The sequence below is a fragment of the Uloborus diversus genome, chromosome 2 (assembly GCF_026930045.1).
Source record: "Uloborus diversus isolate 005 chromosome 2, Udiv.v.3.1, whole genome shotgun sequence".
NCBI lineage: Eukaryota > Metazoa > Arthropoda > Arachnida > Araneae > Uloboridae > Uloborus > Uloborus diversus.
The window spans coordinates 218,519,513-218,536,028 of record NC_072732.1 but is presented as its reverse complement, the minus strand read 5'-3'; the positions used below and the strand labels follow the sequence as shown (position 1 = coordinate 218,536,028).

The 16,516-nt window shown below is 32.1% G+C and overlaps 1 protein-coding gene across 1 annotated transcript in view; it reads left to right on the top strand.

Moving 5' to 3' along the window:
- The window catches only part of LOC129216818 (intraflagellar transport protein 52 homolog), a 33,439-nt gene that overhangs the window by 5,160 nt on the left and 11,763 nt on the right, over positions 1 to 16,516 (top strand). Inside the window, exons 3-4 of the mRNA XM_054851035.1 lie at positions 13,427 to 13,514; positions 15,509 to 15,638. Coding sequence (XP_054707010.1) covers positions 13,427 to 13,514; positions 15,509 to 15,638 — 218 coding nt within the window. The remainder of the gene's footprint in view (positions 1 to 13,426; positions 13,515 to 15,508; positions 15,639 to 16,516) is intronic.

Genomic DNA, 16,516 nt, shown 5'->3' with positions numbered 1-16,516 from the left:
TAATTTCTCAAACTTGTAATATTTTTCCACTAATTAAAAAAAAATCAATTTTTTTTTTCAATCATATAAAAATAAATTTTTAATCTTACAACAGTAAATTTTTCCGCAAAAATATTTTTTTCAAATCAAAATAATAATAATATTTTTGTAACATATTGTTTTTTTTCCTTTCAATCTTTTTTTTTTTTTTTCAAAAATTTTCAAACTTACGAAATAAAATTTTTTCAACTGAATCTTCAAACGAAATGCTTTAATTAAATTTAAAACTCAATATCACTTTACTCTTAGTATTAATAACCAATAGCACTTAACCATTTACTCTTTGCACTCTAAGTATTAATTAACACACACGCATTAGAAATAATAATAATAATGTTTAAGATACTTACAAATCACTTACTCAAGCTTTCAAATATCCATCTAGCATGTTATTGTTCATTCGTGTGAGGGAACTTGTAATAAAACTTTACTTATCAACCGAAATTATAAGCGAAAATATCGCATTTTTTAGCACTTAATATAATCCTACAATTAACAAATTGGTTTTAACTTTGAATTTAAGAAAAATAAAAACTATTACACACTTAGTAACATATCTATCGATGTATATTATTTCATGACAAATCACAAATAGGTGAGGATCTTTTATCGATCATGTGACCAACTAAGTTAAGAAAGAGCGTTCTTATCTCATATGAGAATTTATAAGTCTTTAATATTTCTCTTTAATGTAAGTGTATTGATACGTACGAGTTTGTGTATGTGAATATAACTGTGTATTGTTTTCAAACCATTGTCATGTTTAAGCTTTACGGTTCTAATTTTGACTTTCCACTTAGCATTATTTGAAGTCCTTCGCATGCATTAAACTATAGAAATATTACAAAAATTATATTTTCATTCAGTCTTAATTACAAAACCATACAATAAGATGAAGACAACACCGATAGTATAAAGATTACTTACAATAAAGTGCATATAAAAAATATATGTAAGAGTGATTTCAAAGTATAATCCATCAACCATATTCAACAACTCAATCAAAACACAAGTCTCTTTTAAAATGATAAACACAATTTATTCACACACACAGTAAAAGACAATTAAAAAAACTTTCATCTTTAAGTAAAACTCTTCAAAACTTTCAAGCGTATTTTTAACATCGATTGCATCAAATAAATCAGACACATGACATTTTAAACATGGACTATCAACATTCAAAGCAGCGAAGTCACGAGTCAAGTTTTCCCAATTAACATTAAAAAGAGCCCGTTCGAAAAAAAAGTGTCGAACTTTCGACCCCTTGTTAATGATTCACATTCATGCACTCTCATGTAAAAAATGAATCCATTTTTACAATCCACACATTCTTTTTTAGAAAGGTAGTTTATGTTGCATATGAGCTCATCAAATAGTCACTTACGTAGAGAATCAGCCAGTTTACGAACTTCTTGTGATGTATATGTGCTGATTTTATCACATCGACAATCACAGGGATATTTTTTCTCAATTTCCGAAAGGATGTACTCTTTTAGAGTATAAGTCATAAGTTTGTCTTTGACACTACGTGAGATACAAGGGGATGCGTAGCACAATTTGTCAATCTGGCTTTCCAAAAGTAGAACTCTATCAGGCATCAACTGGAACACTTCTCGTTTCAGTTTGAACAATCTTTGCACACTAACACAGATGTTACCATTCGCACTCGACTCTCCTTTTTTATAACAAAAGCGAAATCACGGTCTTCGATTAATTTTTGATTTACATTTTTACGTAGGCTTGAAATAAGTGATCTCCACACATCTGGTTCTAAGGAAATACCATCCATAGTTGGTCGAAAAATACCATCTTTCCCACACGTATATCTTCTAATATGCACGCGTGTACGTTTCCGAAAAGTATTCACCTAAAGTGAAAATACAATCACCCAAGTGTATCATATCATCAGGCTGTGGAGAAGCCTCAATGTTCATTTTCATGTTCGTTGCATCCCATCTGTTCATCTTCAGGCTTCAAAGTTTCAGAATGATTTTCACCAGCGTTAGTCATTCTTAACTCTCATAGGATTAGGAGTCACAATACTAAAACAACTTCCTGTGAACTTAAAAAATAAATCAAACTAGGTTTTAACACTAGCTGGTGAAGAAAAATCCTAAGTACATAGAATAAAATTTCACGATCTCTTTCAAAGCTCAGAATCACCCTGAAAATGATTCTCCAAACATCCACTATAAACCAATGAATATTCACTTTAACCAATGAGAAGTGTACATAAATCTCTTGCTACTGACGTCATAGAATATCACATGAACTTTTGAGCAGAATTGAGTTGTTTTACACAGTATTCAGATTTTTAGAAAATGCCAACACTTTGACTTCCAAATTCATCCTGACCTACTACGAGTAATTTTAAGATGGTAGCAGGTTTTCACATCACATCGAATGCCGATGACGGTTTCGCATCTCATGCAAATTGACATGATCAATTACACGTGATTGATCATGTCATGCGTGAGATGCGAAAACGTCATCGGCATTCGATGTGATGTGAAAACCTGCTACCATCTTAAAATTACTCGTAGTAGGTCAGGATGAATTTGGAAGTCAAAGTGTTGGCATTTTCTAAAAATCTGAATACTGTGTAAAACAACTCAATTCTGCTCAAAAGTTCATGTGATATTCTATGACGTCAGTAGCAAGAGATTTATGTACACTTCTCATTGGTTAAAGTGAATATTCATTGGTTTATAGTGGATGTTTGGAGAATCATTTTCAGGGTGATTCTGAGCTTTGAAAGAGATCGTGAAATTTTATTCTATGTACTTAGGATTTTTCTTCACCAGCTAGTGTTAAAACCTAGTTTGATTTATTTTTTAAGTTCACAGGAAGTTGTTTTAGTATTGTGACTCCTAATCCTATGAGAGTTAAGAATGACTAACGCTGGTGAAAATCATTCTGAAACTTTGAAGCCTGAAGATGAACAGATGGGATGCAACGAACATGAAAATGAACATTGAGGCTTCTCCACAGCCTGATGATATGATACACTTGGGTGATTGTATTTTCACTTTAGGTGAATACTTTTCGGAAACGTACACGCGTGCATATTAGAAGATATACGTGTGGGAAAGATGGTATTTTTCGACCAACTATGGATGGTATTTCCTTAGAACCAGATGTGTGGAGATCACTTATTTCAAGCCTACGTAAAAATGTAAATCAAAAATTAATCGAAGACCGTGATTTCGCTTTTGTTATAAAAAAGGAGAGTCGAGTGCGAATGGTAACATCTGTGTTAGTGTGCAAAGATTGTTCAAACTGAAACGAGAAGTGTTCCAGTTGATGCCTGATAGAGTTCTACTTTTGGAAAGCCAGATTGACAAATTGTGCTACGCATCCCCTTGTATCTCACGTAGTGTCAAAGACAAACTTATGACTTATACTCTAAAAGAGTACATCCTTTCGGAAATTGAGAAAAAATATCCCTGTGATTGTCGATGTGATAAAATCAGCACATATACATCACAAGAAGTTCGTAAACTGGCTGATTCTCTACGTAAGTGACTATTTGATGAGCTCATATGCAACATAAACTACCTTTCTAAAAAAGAATGTGTGGATTGTAAAAATGGATTCATTTTTTACATGAGAGTGCATGAATGTGAATCATTAACAAGGGGTCGAAAGTTCGACACTTTTTTTTCGAACGGGCTCTTTTTAATGTTAATTGGGAAAACTTGACTCGTGACTTCGCTGCTTTGAATGTTGATAGTCCATGTTTAAAATGTCATGTGTCTGATTTATTTGATGCAATCGATGTTAAAAATACGCTTGAAAGTTTTGAAGAGTTTTACTTAAAGATGAAAGTTTTTTTAATTGTCTTTTACTGTGTGTGTGAATAAATTGTGTTTATCATTTTAAAAGAGACTTGTGTTTTGATTGAGTTGTTGAATATGGTTGATGGATTATACTTTGAAATCACTCTTACATATATTTTTTATATGCACTTTATTGTAAGTAATCTTTATACTATCGGTGTTGTCTTCATCTTATTGTATGGTTTTGTAATTAAGACTGAATGAAAATATAATTTTTGTAATATTTCTATAGTTTAATGCATGCGAAGGACTTCAAATAATGCTAAGTGGAAAGTCAAAATTAGAACCGTAAAGCTTAAACATGACAATGGTTTGAAAACAATACACAGTTATATTCACATACACAAACTCGTACGTATCAATACACTTACATTAAAGAGAAATATTAAAGACTTATAAATTCTCATATGAGATAAGAACGCTCTTTCTTAACTTAGTTGGTCACATGATCGATAAAAGATCCTCACCTATTTGTGATTTGTCATGAAATAATATACATCGATAGATATGTTACTAAGTGTGTAATAGTTTTTATTTTTCTTAAATTCAAAGTTAAAACCAATTTGTTAATTGTAGGATTATATTAAGTGCTAAAAAATGCGATATTTTCGCTTATAATTTCGGTTGATAAGTAAAGTTTTATTACAAGTTCCCTCACACGAATGAACAATAACATGCTAGATGGATATTTGAAAGCTTGAGTAAGTGATTTGTAAGTATCTTAAACATTATTATTATTATTTCTAATGCGTGTGTGTTAATTAATACTTAGAGTGCAAAGAGTAAATGGTTAAGTGCTATTGGTTATTAATACTAAGAGTAAAGTGATATTGAGTTTTAAATTTAATTAAAGCATTTCGTTTGAAGATTCAGTTGAAAAAATTTTATTTCGTAAGTTTGAAAATTTTTGAAAAAAAAAAAAAAAAAGATTGAAAGGAAAAAAAACAATATGTTACAAAAATATTATTATTATTTTGATTTGAAAAAAATATTTTTGCGGAAAAATTTACTGTTGTAAGATTAAAAATTTATTTTTATATGATTGAAAAAAAAAATTGATTTTTTTTTAATTAGTGGAAAAATATTACAAGTTTGAGAAATTATTTCTTAAAAACATTTTATATGATTAAAGAAAACAAAAATTTTTGATTTCATTTTCTAAGTAGAAAAATATTACAAGTTTGAAAAAATACTGTTTTGAATCAAAAATCTGTTTTTGAAAGAAATATTCTTACAAGCTGGAAATTTTTTTTTATAAGTTTGAAATGAAAAAGAAATTAATTCGAAACTACGAATTAAAATCTAAAATTTTGTTTGGAAAAACCTGACATCAGGCTATTGCCGATCTATGTGCTTGATATTTGAGAAACGTGAACTAATTTTAATTGGTCAGAAACAGTGACATCACTTGAAAGACGTAGGCCAGGTGGTGAATAATACTAGCACGTGGGGTTTGTTATCTGTTATCGGTAAAGGGGTAGATAGCAATATTGATAAAGTCATTTTCTCAATTCGCCTCGATGCGTGTGTGTGGACGATCCGAAGTGCTGTGGGATTACGGTAGTTTCTTTCAACAGCCGAGTTGATTTGCGATATCACGGCATGCGTTCTGCAAATCGACGATGGGCAGCCAGCCGTATGCAGCGATTTCAAATAAAACATGCATGTAATTGTAATTTTGTGAGATTGAGTTATAATTAACAATCCACTTATTACAATTTCATTCACTGTTTTTAAATAACTTCGCGATAGCTGGTACTTGAGGGATTTCACCCCAAAAAGGTTAGTCTTTTGTACTTAATTTTAGTCAGTATTTAGCTATAACTTAATTTGTCAAAATTTAGATTAAGTTTCTTAATTTAACGTATAGCTGTCCATTTGAATGTATCGTTCGAAAAGGATAAAGACTAAAATAAATGATATCGATTTTGTTAAAGAAATTAGTTGTTAAAGTAAAATATTATTGGGAAAATGAAATAGCCAAAGTGATTCTAATTCATGAAGGTTGAAAATTTTGTTTTATTCTAACAAGAGTGCTTGTATGAAAAAAAAAAATAATAATAAAGTAAAACACTATGCGATAAAATGACTAAGTTAAATACTAATCAAAAAAATAATTAATAGAGTTGATTAAATAAAATGTGATAAATTAAATGAAACTCTTGAAAAGCATATAAAGTGATGAAATGTAACTTGAGTGCGAAATTTGCTTACTGGAAAAAAATTAAATAAGTTGATTTTTAAAATCCATGAAAATTTCTTAATGATAAGTGTTTATTAATGCTAAGAGTAAATTGATTCCAAGTTTTGAAATGAATTTCAGTAGAAGTTATTTTTCGGTAAGTCTATTTTTAAAATTTGCTGACATGAAGTTTTGATACTCGACTTATAATTTTAACATTTCTTGGGTACTTCATTGATGTTTAACATTTTTGTGTTATGTGTTTTATTTTACCGTAGGTAAAAATAATTAAATAAAAGTGAAATTTATAAATTGTAATGAAAATTCTGTTAATGAAATTGGTTGGTTGTAAAGTAATATTTTGGAAAAGCTGTAATGAATGATAAATAGTAAAACGCAGTAAGTAAAATAGTAAAGTATGGTAAAGTAAAATAAAATATTCAGAGGGGATTTAATTCATGAAAGTTGAAAATTTTGTTTTATTCCATCAAGAGTGTTTGCATGAAAAAAAAAATAAAGAAAGGAAAATATGATTAACTTAAATATCGATGATAAAAAATAATTATTAGAGTTAATTAAATGAAATGCGATAAATTAAGTGAAACTCATGAAAAGCATATGTAGTGATAAAATATAACTTGAGTGGGAAATTTGGTTACAGTAAAAAATTATTTAAGAAGATAATTTTTTAAAATTCATGAAAATATTTGATAGTGATAAGTGTTAATTAATACGAAAAGTAAATTGATTGTAGATTTTCGAAAATTAAATGGATAAATGTATAAAAATAATAACGTATGTGATAATTTAAAATATTAACAATGAAAAAAGAATCAAAGACGATTAAATGAATCTAAATCGTAAATGAGTTGCTATTTTAGTAAACTCAAACTAGAGTGAAAAGCATTTTAGTAGGAACATGTTAAAATCTCTTGTGCTAAGAAAAATAAATAACTTTTAAGCATAATTTTGTAACTGGAATAAATGTATGATAAAATGATTAAGTTAAGTATTAATGAAAAAGTAATTATTAGAGTTAATTAAATGGAATGTGATAAATTCAATGAAACTCTTGAAACATATATGCAGTGTTGGAATGTAACTTGAGTGCGCAATTTGCTTACTGGAAAAAATTAATTAAGTTGATTTTTTTAAAATCTGAGAAAATTTGTTAATGATAAGTGTTAATTACTACTACGAGTAAATTGATTGCAAGTTTGACATGATTGCAAAAATTGAAGACATGATAACGTTTTGAAAAATTTGAAGGTTCGATTCCTGTCACTACTTGTGAAAAATTTCTAAGTTTAAAAATATCGGGAAAAAAAAAAAAAACGATAAAGTAAAAACAAGCGAGAAAATGATCAAACTCTAAAATATACTAAAAAAAAAAAATCGAAATCACGAAAAAATAATCTAAGTCTGAAATGCTTGAAATTAGTTAAAGACTAAAAAGTTAAGAAAATAGTTAAAGACTGAAAATAATTGAAAAACGCTAAAATAGTGAAAAAAAAAAAATCAAAGTGCTAAATGACAGGAAAAAACGTTAAAGTTCAAAATGTGTGAAAGAATATTTAAGTTAATTATTTCTTTGAAAATTTAACAAGTAAGAAAAAATATTTTGTTGTATGAAAGTCAAAAAAAAATTAGTTAAGAAAATTATTTCTTCGAAATTTTTACAAGTTAGAAAAAATATTTGTAAATTTGACAAAGAAAAATGAAATTAGTTAAGAAAATTTAACAAGTTAGAAAAAATAAAAATGATAAAGTTTGAAATGCATGAAAAAGAAAATCAAAGTTTAAAATATATTTCAAGTCCACAAAGCATTGAACCAAATCTAAAATCTCGAATGGGTTGTATTTAAATAAATCTTTACTTAAGTGAAAACTTTGTTATTATGAAAAATAATAATAATGATGATAGTTTCAATTATGAGCTGAAATTCAGTTAATGATATGCCATGATTAGTACTAAAGAGTAAATTAACTGATGGTTTTAAAATTAATTTAATTGTAATATTCGTTGTCATGGTACAGATTCACATTAAGACTGAAAGAGTAATGAAAAATATAGCATAGTGGTTAGCATACGTTTTTGCTAACTCAAAGTTTGGGTGTTCGATTCCCAACTTCAACACTCTGTAAAAATAAAAATAATTAAATTCGCGAAACTTTGGTTGTCTTGACAACCATTCGTCGAAATTATTCAAAGTTCGGAAATAAAAAATCAACCTCTCAATAGATGGCGCCAGGAGCATTGCAAAAATAAAATCTTCAAAGTTCGCGTAAAAATATTCACATCCGAAACGTTGAGTGTTGCCATCACAAAGCTCGTAAAAGGTTACGAAAAACAAGTGTTGCCATCCGAAAACTTCTACGAAGTGTTGCCATCCCAAAACTCTGGTTGTCATGACAACCAGAAACCTCGTAATCTTTCACGGACAACTCAACTCACGCGGCGAGGGAGGGAACGGCTGGGGGAGGCGCAGGGATTGGGAGGCGGCATCAGGGAGGCGGAGGGATTGGGAGGCGGCTCATAGCCGCAGAGCCGCCTCTTGGGGCAGAACCGGCATTATTACCCTACTCTTCTGCACATGAGGTTGATTTTTTTTTTTTTCAGCAAGTTCTTTTAATAGTTACGTTCTCATCAATCTTTTCAAATTGGACTGGTGCTTAAAGCATTCGACGCTCTATAGCAGATATTATACTTCCTTCTGCCTTACGCTGGTAAACGGCAGCATTTGCAGAAATGAATTTTTGAGACATTCGAAGAAACGCATTTTGCATTTTATGCTAATGCTAACAATAGGTAAATGTTGGAATTTGATTTTTTTTACCCGTGTTTTATTTTCAGTGGAAACCAAGCAAGCAAGTTTGTGCAATAAGCTAAAGTACGACAGATGACAAAAGAGCAAAGAAAAAGAGAAATTTTCAAATGCTGCTCTTCCTTTGGCAGTACAGTGCCCGCCGCTTATTAAAATCACATTCGTTCTGTGGACATTTGATTTTATAAAACGGCTGATTTTATTAACCGGCATTCAAAAAAAAATGGAAATTTAAATACTCTAAAAATGAATTGGATTACTTTATTTACTTCTGCTTTAAGTATTTCAGAATACTGTTATCATTTTAACTAAACATGAGGTACATTTTTTTTAATTATTTGCATAAGGATCTTAAAATATAGGCGTATTGTTGTGTGCTTAACAGAATTGGGAGAGCAAAGATTCAATATCGTTTGAGAGTTAACAAAGTGTTTTGTAACGTTCAACATAATATTTTCCTCTTTGTTCTAAAGCGCATCGTACATTACCAAGCGCTTTTCTGACATCTATTGAAGAGGCAAATTTGACTCGTGAGATTTTCTCATCTTCTGAGACCGATTCCTTCACTTCTTAGGTGTGTCTTTAACAATTTTTAAGTATGATGTCCAAAAGTTTGATTTTATAAAACGGCGAGAGTGATTTTATTAAAGGATGATTTTAACATGTTTTGGTATTGCAATGATTCTGTTCTTCCATATTTGATTTTAAAAAGCGGCTGATTTTATAATCCAGTGATTTTATTAGTGGCGGGTACTGTATATTTAATGAGAGTAATGTACAATTCTAGAGCGATGTATGCTTTTTAAGTGATGTGTAATTCGCAACTCCAGCGCTCGAATACGCTACCTTGCGGTGATTTACAAAATTACAGAAAAGGGTAAAACATTGCGTTCCACGTGTGTCTGTTTAGTTTGTTATGAGTATTCATTGACGCATTCGATGTCTTTTAGATTGCTTTCAACAACAGGAATTGTTTCGTTCCCTTAATGGTATTCTCGAGCTTCTCAAAATAATGTTAGTTTTCATTATTTCCCTCTAAAAAGTGAGTTGATTGTCGTAAATGGAGAAAGCGTAAGCACAAGAAAACGTTGGATTAATAAACTTCGCATTTGCATGAAATTAACAACGAATATGCTCGTCTGTTCGAAGTTTTTTTTTTTTTTTTTTTTTGAAAGAGGATAACGTTATACCAAGTAAAATTTTTTATTGTTTTATGTGAATTTGTAAGAATTTTTGTGTTTTTTTTTTTTTTTTTGAAATCTTTCGCTCGAAAAAAGGATTTGATAACATTAGCAGAAGAGTTATGGCTTTCATCTCCGCCTAGTTTGAAAATAATTAACTTAACTAACCTTATTTTACTGGAGCATTTAGTTGGAATGGACAGTATGCAAAATATTTTGTTGAATATATTATCATAGAACGAAATGAAAAATGTTTCACCGAGAAAGAACGTTTAGAATTTGAACTAGCAAAAACAAAAGCTGAGAATTTTCATCGCCGAAATAGTACGCCAACTTTACTTTATTACTTACATTATCAGCTGGAGAGTTTCGCCAAAAAGTTGTTTAGGGTTATAGTTTTAGTATTGTGCGAGCAAAGAACCCTTGTAGAGGTTTCGCATGTCAGTTAAACCATTTTTATTTATTTATTTATTTTTTTTTTATCGTAGTTGGATTAAAATGGTAGAAAGATTACAGAATTCGACAAGTTTAAAGAAATAATGGAGGATAAATTAAAAAGAAAACTACCACCATATATTTGTGAGAATTCTATTGATGATTTGCATAGCATGACGGAATTAAATCATAATTTAGAAATGAGAAATATACGAAACAGAAAAAACTAAAATTAACCGATTCGGCAATTTGCGAAGTAACTCAGCTACAAATGTAAAACAATTAGCTCTACCCGAACAAGACAAAGAAGAATCATCTTCCTCTTTTGATAACCAATTGTAATGTCATATAATTAAATTATCTAGCATTAAATGTTATTCTTGTGAATCTTATGGCCACAATGAAAATGTGTTTCCATCAAGAATTGATAAAAATCGAATTCAACATCGTGGAAATGGCTGCTTAGAAGTAAGAACTACGTAATTTACGTTAATTTCTGACATTTAGCAATGCTTCTTGAATTCTCATTTCTTTCTACGTGGGCCGGAATATCCACAAGACTTCAAAAAATAAATTTAAAATGAATAAAAAAAAATCATGCCAACAAACAAAAATTACAAGGCTTATTAGCATTTTCTACGCTACGGCATGCGTTTGTTTTACCTTTTTCATTCGCCATTAGAGGGTGGCTGCAGTGCCCCCTACTATAGTTTGTTGGAGTTGCGAATTAGTTATTCTACAACTTTTACTTTCTTATTTTGTTGTCGAAATAAATTACATTCCCAACTATCCAACCACAAAATAATTTTATTTGGATTTGCTTCTTTTGCAGTTGTTTTAGTGTGAAAACGGTAATTTTTCTTTAAAAGAAGCAAGTACTTTTGTTCCAGCCAGAGCCTGTTATACTGTTAGGACTATGCAACTTGGCCTAAAGGATCTCTTGCTTATCAATAATAATACTGAAAGAAAAATAACACCTAATTTTAATTGGTTTATTGTGCTGGCTGATAACGAAAGCAATATATCTGTACCCCAGAGCCAGAGGAACGTAAGTCATAGTATGACAATTTTGCAGTAGAAAGGAAAAGCTTTTTTCTGTCGCATGCAAAGGATGGGACGCGTGCTTTTTCAACCTTGGTAATAAATTGAGAAGAATTTTTTTTTAAAATTGCGTTCACACACACACACACACATGGCTTGATGCGGGATAAACTTCTACATGCAATGCACTAGTAAATTACAGAAAATCGCAATTTTTGGACTTAGGTCCCTCTGGCTCTGAGGTTCAGATATAAGGTGTAGAACGATGTAACTTTTGCTATCAAATTATTACCATTTACAATTTTGTTGAACTAGCCTACACCTTCAGCGTATCCTATTCCATATCTTCTATAGCATAATGTGAAGACAAATTGGTATGAGATTCCTTTGATTGTATTGTTCAAGGGGGCCTCTACAGATGTATTCAGCCCTACTCGGCTGAAATTACAATCGCTGCTTGACTTTGTACTTTTAATACTAAGGGAATATAAAATGAATGTTTACGCTATTTTAACAGTACGAAACTTGATGCTCATTTCTCACTATCTGGTATCAAATGGAAAAGTTTTTCAAGTGCTGAGATTACGTTCTCCAAAATTCAATATTTTTTACTTTCTTCTATATCTAATATAGAGAAGAAAGTATTGGATTCGTGCAAATTTTCGAATTTTGACGGATTTGAACGTTTTGAGGTGTGCTAAGTCCATTTCGACTATTTTTGGAAAATGTCTGTCTGTCTGTGTGTATGTGTGTGTGTGTGTGTGTATGTGTGTGTGTCACGTCTGTGTGTGACCAGTTTTTTGTGGCCGCTCTACAGCAAAAACTACCGCATGAAATCGAACGAAATTTGGTACACATATGTGTCCCTATGCGAACTTGTGCCCATTGGTTTTTGGCACGAATTCCTCCAAGAGGTGTGGAGCAATGGGACGTTTTTTGAGTTACGCGTGCTTGCTATTCCTCAGGAAGTAACTGGCGGAGTCAAACAAAATTTGGTCCATATGTTGCCATTAACAGGAACAGGTGCTGATTCAATTTTGGTGTCAATAACTCAAACGGGGGTTGAGCTATAGAACGTTTTTTGTCGTCAATTGTGACTGCTGTATCTCAAGAAATAATGAACGGAATAAAAGAAAAAATTATCGGCAAGTAGCCCTTAATGGGTATAAAAGCTGACTTTATTTTGGTGTCAACAGCTAAAAAGGGGGTAGCGCAATCACCCGTTCTTTTTTTCTATTGTGAGTGCCCTATCTCAAGAAGTAATGCTACGTTCTGGTTGAAATTTGGAATATATGTGAATCCATATGTAAAGAGGCTTTGGTTCAATTTTGACGCCAATCGCTCCAAGAGGTGTTGATTTTTTTTTTTTTTTTTTTTTTTGCGAATTAAAATAGCTTTAATAATGCAACAATAAGAAAGATAAATCGTAATAGATTGTCATCTGCGTATTTCTCGTGATTTTAATTGTATGGAAATGATCGGAAATATTATCTCAATGATTTAAAATTTTTAACTGTTGCCATCTTATGTTTGTTAACAAATAAAATATTTGTAATTAATTCAAGCAAGGCTTTTAAAATAACTTTCAATTTTCGCTCTTTGCTTTGCTTTTGCAATAATTCAGACATTGGGATGGTCGTCTAGTTTTTGCATGGGTAATTTTGTTTTTGTTGGGAATACTGCATATTGTCAAGCATGGGGAAGGATCAGGAAAAAAAAGAAAAATATAGAAGAAAGTTTCGTGATGGCCACAACATACTAGTTTGAAGATGATGTTGTTTGTCAACAAAGCGAGAAGCATGAATTTGTCGATGGATGTCTGTGATTTTTAAACTATTGTTTGGCAAGATTTTCCTGATGCGTGTAACAAAAATTTATTTACAGCAACAACGGAGACATCTCGCCAGAGTTGTTGTCGAAGGCGGGAATCTTCGTCCTACCGGGACCGAGAGAGAAATTCACCGTCACAGAAGTGAGTAAACTGTCTACAAAAATTGCATTTCGTTTTTTTTTTTTTTTTTTTTTTTGCCTTATTTCCAAATTTTGTACATAACCTGGTCGTACTAAATGTTCCATTCAAATTTTAAATGAAACCATCAGGAACAGATTTATGGTAGCTTTGTTAACGATATTTTTGTGTTTCCTCCAAATTAGAATGTAAAAAAGTTGCCAAGCGGAGCCAATGCACTCTTGTTCTACACTCTCTCTATGCACTCTTTCAGAACTTCTTGCAAACAGGGCCAAAGAGAGCCAAGGCGGGTCCCTTGTCAGTTATGTCGCCGCCCCCCTCCCCAAAAAAAAGAAAGAGGAAGAAGAAAAGAAGGGGGAAAAAATTAAAACTACTTTCTTAAAAATAATTAACTCTATTATAATTGTAAAATACTAAAAGAGTAAATTTGACTTTATCTTTGCGTTTCCGCTTATTCGGAGCATTTTCCCCCTTTTCTTTTTTTCTTTCTTTTCTTTCTTTCTTTTTCTTCCTTTCTTTTTTTTTTTCGTCAGTGTCTCCGCCCCCCTCCCCCAAGGCCCGGGCCCCTAGTTTCGGATTAGGCTGACATGGCCTCTTGTTAGGCCTGTACTTGCACAAACGAGTATTCAGGCATACAGTAGAACCTCGTTTGTCTGGACCTCGTTAATCCGTATCTCCGGATTATCCGGATAAAATTTGTAGCTTTAAAAAATTACCTTTACGTTTAGATAATTTTAGATTTTGATAGCGAAAAACGTACCAATAAGTAAGTCGAACATTCCCTTTTTATTTTGATTTAACTTACAGCTCCTACATAGCTAGTATAATGAATTATGATATAATACAAACACTACTGCTGCTGCTGTACTATAATGATAAAGCTTTAGATTGACCGTGCTTTATTCAAACGACTGGGCCGAACGCTAAGTCTGCTTTTTTAAAGATTTGCTTTAATTTACTTATAACCCATAACTATCCGAATTATCCGGATTTTCGGTCATTCGGTTTGCCTTTGGTCCCAGTTAGTCGTATAAACGAGGTTTGCTCTGTACTTAATGATTGAAATTTCAAAGACTTATAAAACAGCATTGCAGTATGGAATACAAATTAGTTTTGAAAACCTTGTTAAACTTTCTCGTTTTTTTTTTCTTTTCTTCCTTTCCTTTTTCTTTTTTTCTTTTTTTTTTTCAAACTTGATCATTATTTCATGAAACTGCTTTTATCCAAAGTTCGTAATCTATGGTATGAACTATTCTTTTACCCAGATGTCTAATTCTGTTCCGATGCAAAAACTAATTGAATCATTGACTAATTAATGGGCTTCTGGATGGGGAACATCATTGATCGAAGTGGAAAAGGATTTATAATAAATGAAAAAAAGGAGCTGGCCTAAGTATTAGAGATGCGTTTAGGCTATCAACGCGACAGCTTTTCTGACCACAACCACGTGGTGATTTACCGAACTGAATACCAAAATTACATCATGATGACGTTAAAGGTGCCAAGTGTGGTACTCCCCTCATTTATTTACCACAGTTTTGTCTTTAATCTTCACACAGTCGACCGCACATGGTAGGCGCAGTTTATGTGTATCATTGGCATGTGTGTTATGATAGATAAGTTGAAGCTTGACCCTTATAATGTTATTTTTCTGGAGGGGGGGGGGGGCAAGGGGAAAGCGTTATTCATGCGAACTTGAGTTTTTTTCACAAAACTACTACAAAGGTAACCCAATTCAACTTAGCTTCAATCACACTTCCCTATTACCCCCTAAAGAGGAGTAAACATTTTCGAGGTCAACTTTCGGAACCACACTATACCATACAAAAATTTACCGGGTTCTTTATTAAAATAAATCATATGATAACTAAAAATCTGCCTTTCTTATATGTAAAATCTTCGTGCTTTATGGAAACACTTTTCTGGTCATCTTATGATTTTCATGCAATTTGCTCTCGTTGAAAATTATTCCTATGTGCATATAAACTCTCTTGCAGATCAACCACTTGCGCGAGTTCGTGGATCGCGGTGGCAGCATCTTGGTGACGATGGGCGAGGGTGGAGAGAAGAGCTATCAGACAAACATCAACTTTCTCCTGGAGGAGAGGGGGATAATGGTCAACAACGGTGGGTATCCCCCTGCTTTTCCCTTTGTATTTAGTTAGCACATATTCAATGTATTACAGTAGACCCTCGTTTTACGCGGGGGTTACGTTCCACGGAAATGCCGCTTAAATCGAAACCGCGTAAATTGAGACCTAATACTAGTGTTAAAATAGGGGTTTGGTTCCGTAGATAAGAAAAACTACTTCATTCTAGTGATGACTAATTGTATAATAAGTTTAATGTGTACTTTTATCGATTTTTATGCACAACCTGCATAAAGAAAACATAAACTAATTTCGTTTTCTATTTATAAAGAGAAGCTGGCAATGATAGTCTTTTGGAAGTCATTAAGAATTTTTCTCTGTAATTCTTTGCAGAGCATTAACGCATCCATGAGCACTTGCGTCATTTCCATGATAGAATCTTCCTTCACTAACAAATCAGAAGGATCATTTCTATTGTCTAGGAATGGCTCAAAATTTTCAATGCGGAACGTTTTTGGTTGTGTGTCACCGAAGTCGGTATCCTCGTTGGTTTTGGCCGCCTTTGTCACTCCTAAAAGCTCTTCTTCCAGGTATTTCTGAATCGGTGAGTTTAATAACTTTACTTCCTGGAAAGAGCTTTGGAACCAATTACATAAACTGTCTCCGGTGGCCCAATCTCGATTATTAGCACGCCAAAATGCAGTTTATTTCGTGTAATCTGCAATCTTTAGGGGTTTGGGTTTTGAAAGAGGGAAAAATGTTATCTGTTTGCATTGCCGCATCCGCGTAAAATGAAATGAAGGTGCCAAATCTTAAACCGCGTATAATCGAAACCGCGTAAAATAAACCCGCGTAAAACGAGGGTCTACTGTACTTGTTTAAAATATCTGAGAACAAGACAAGTCTGTCTCTATG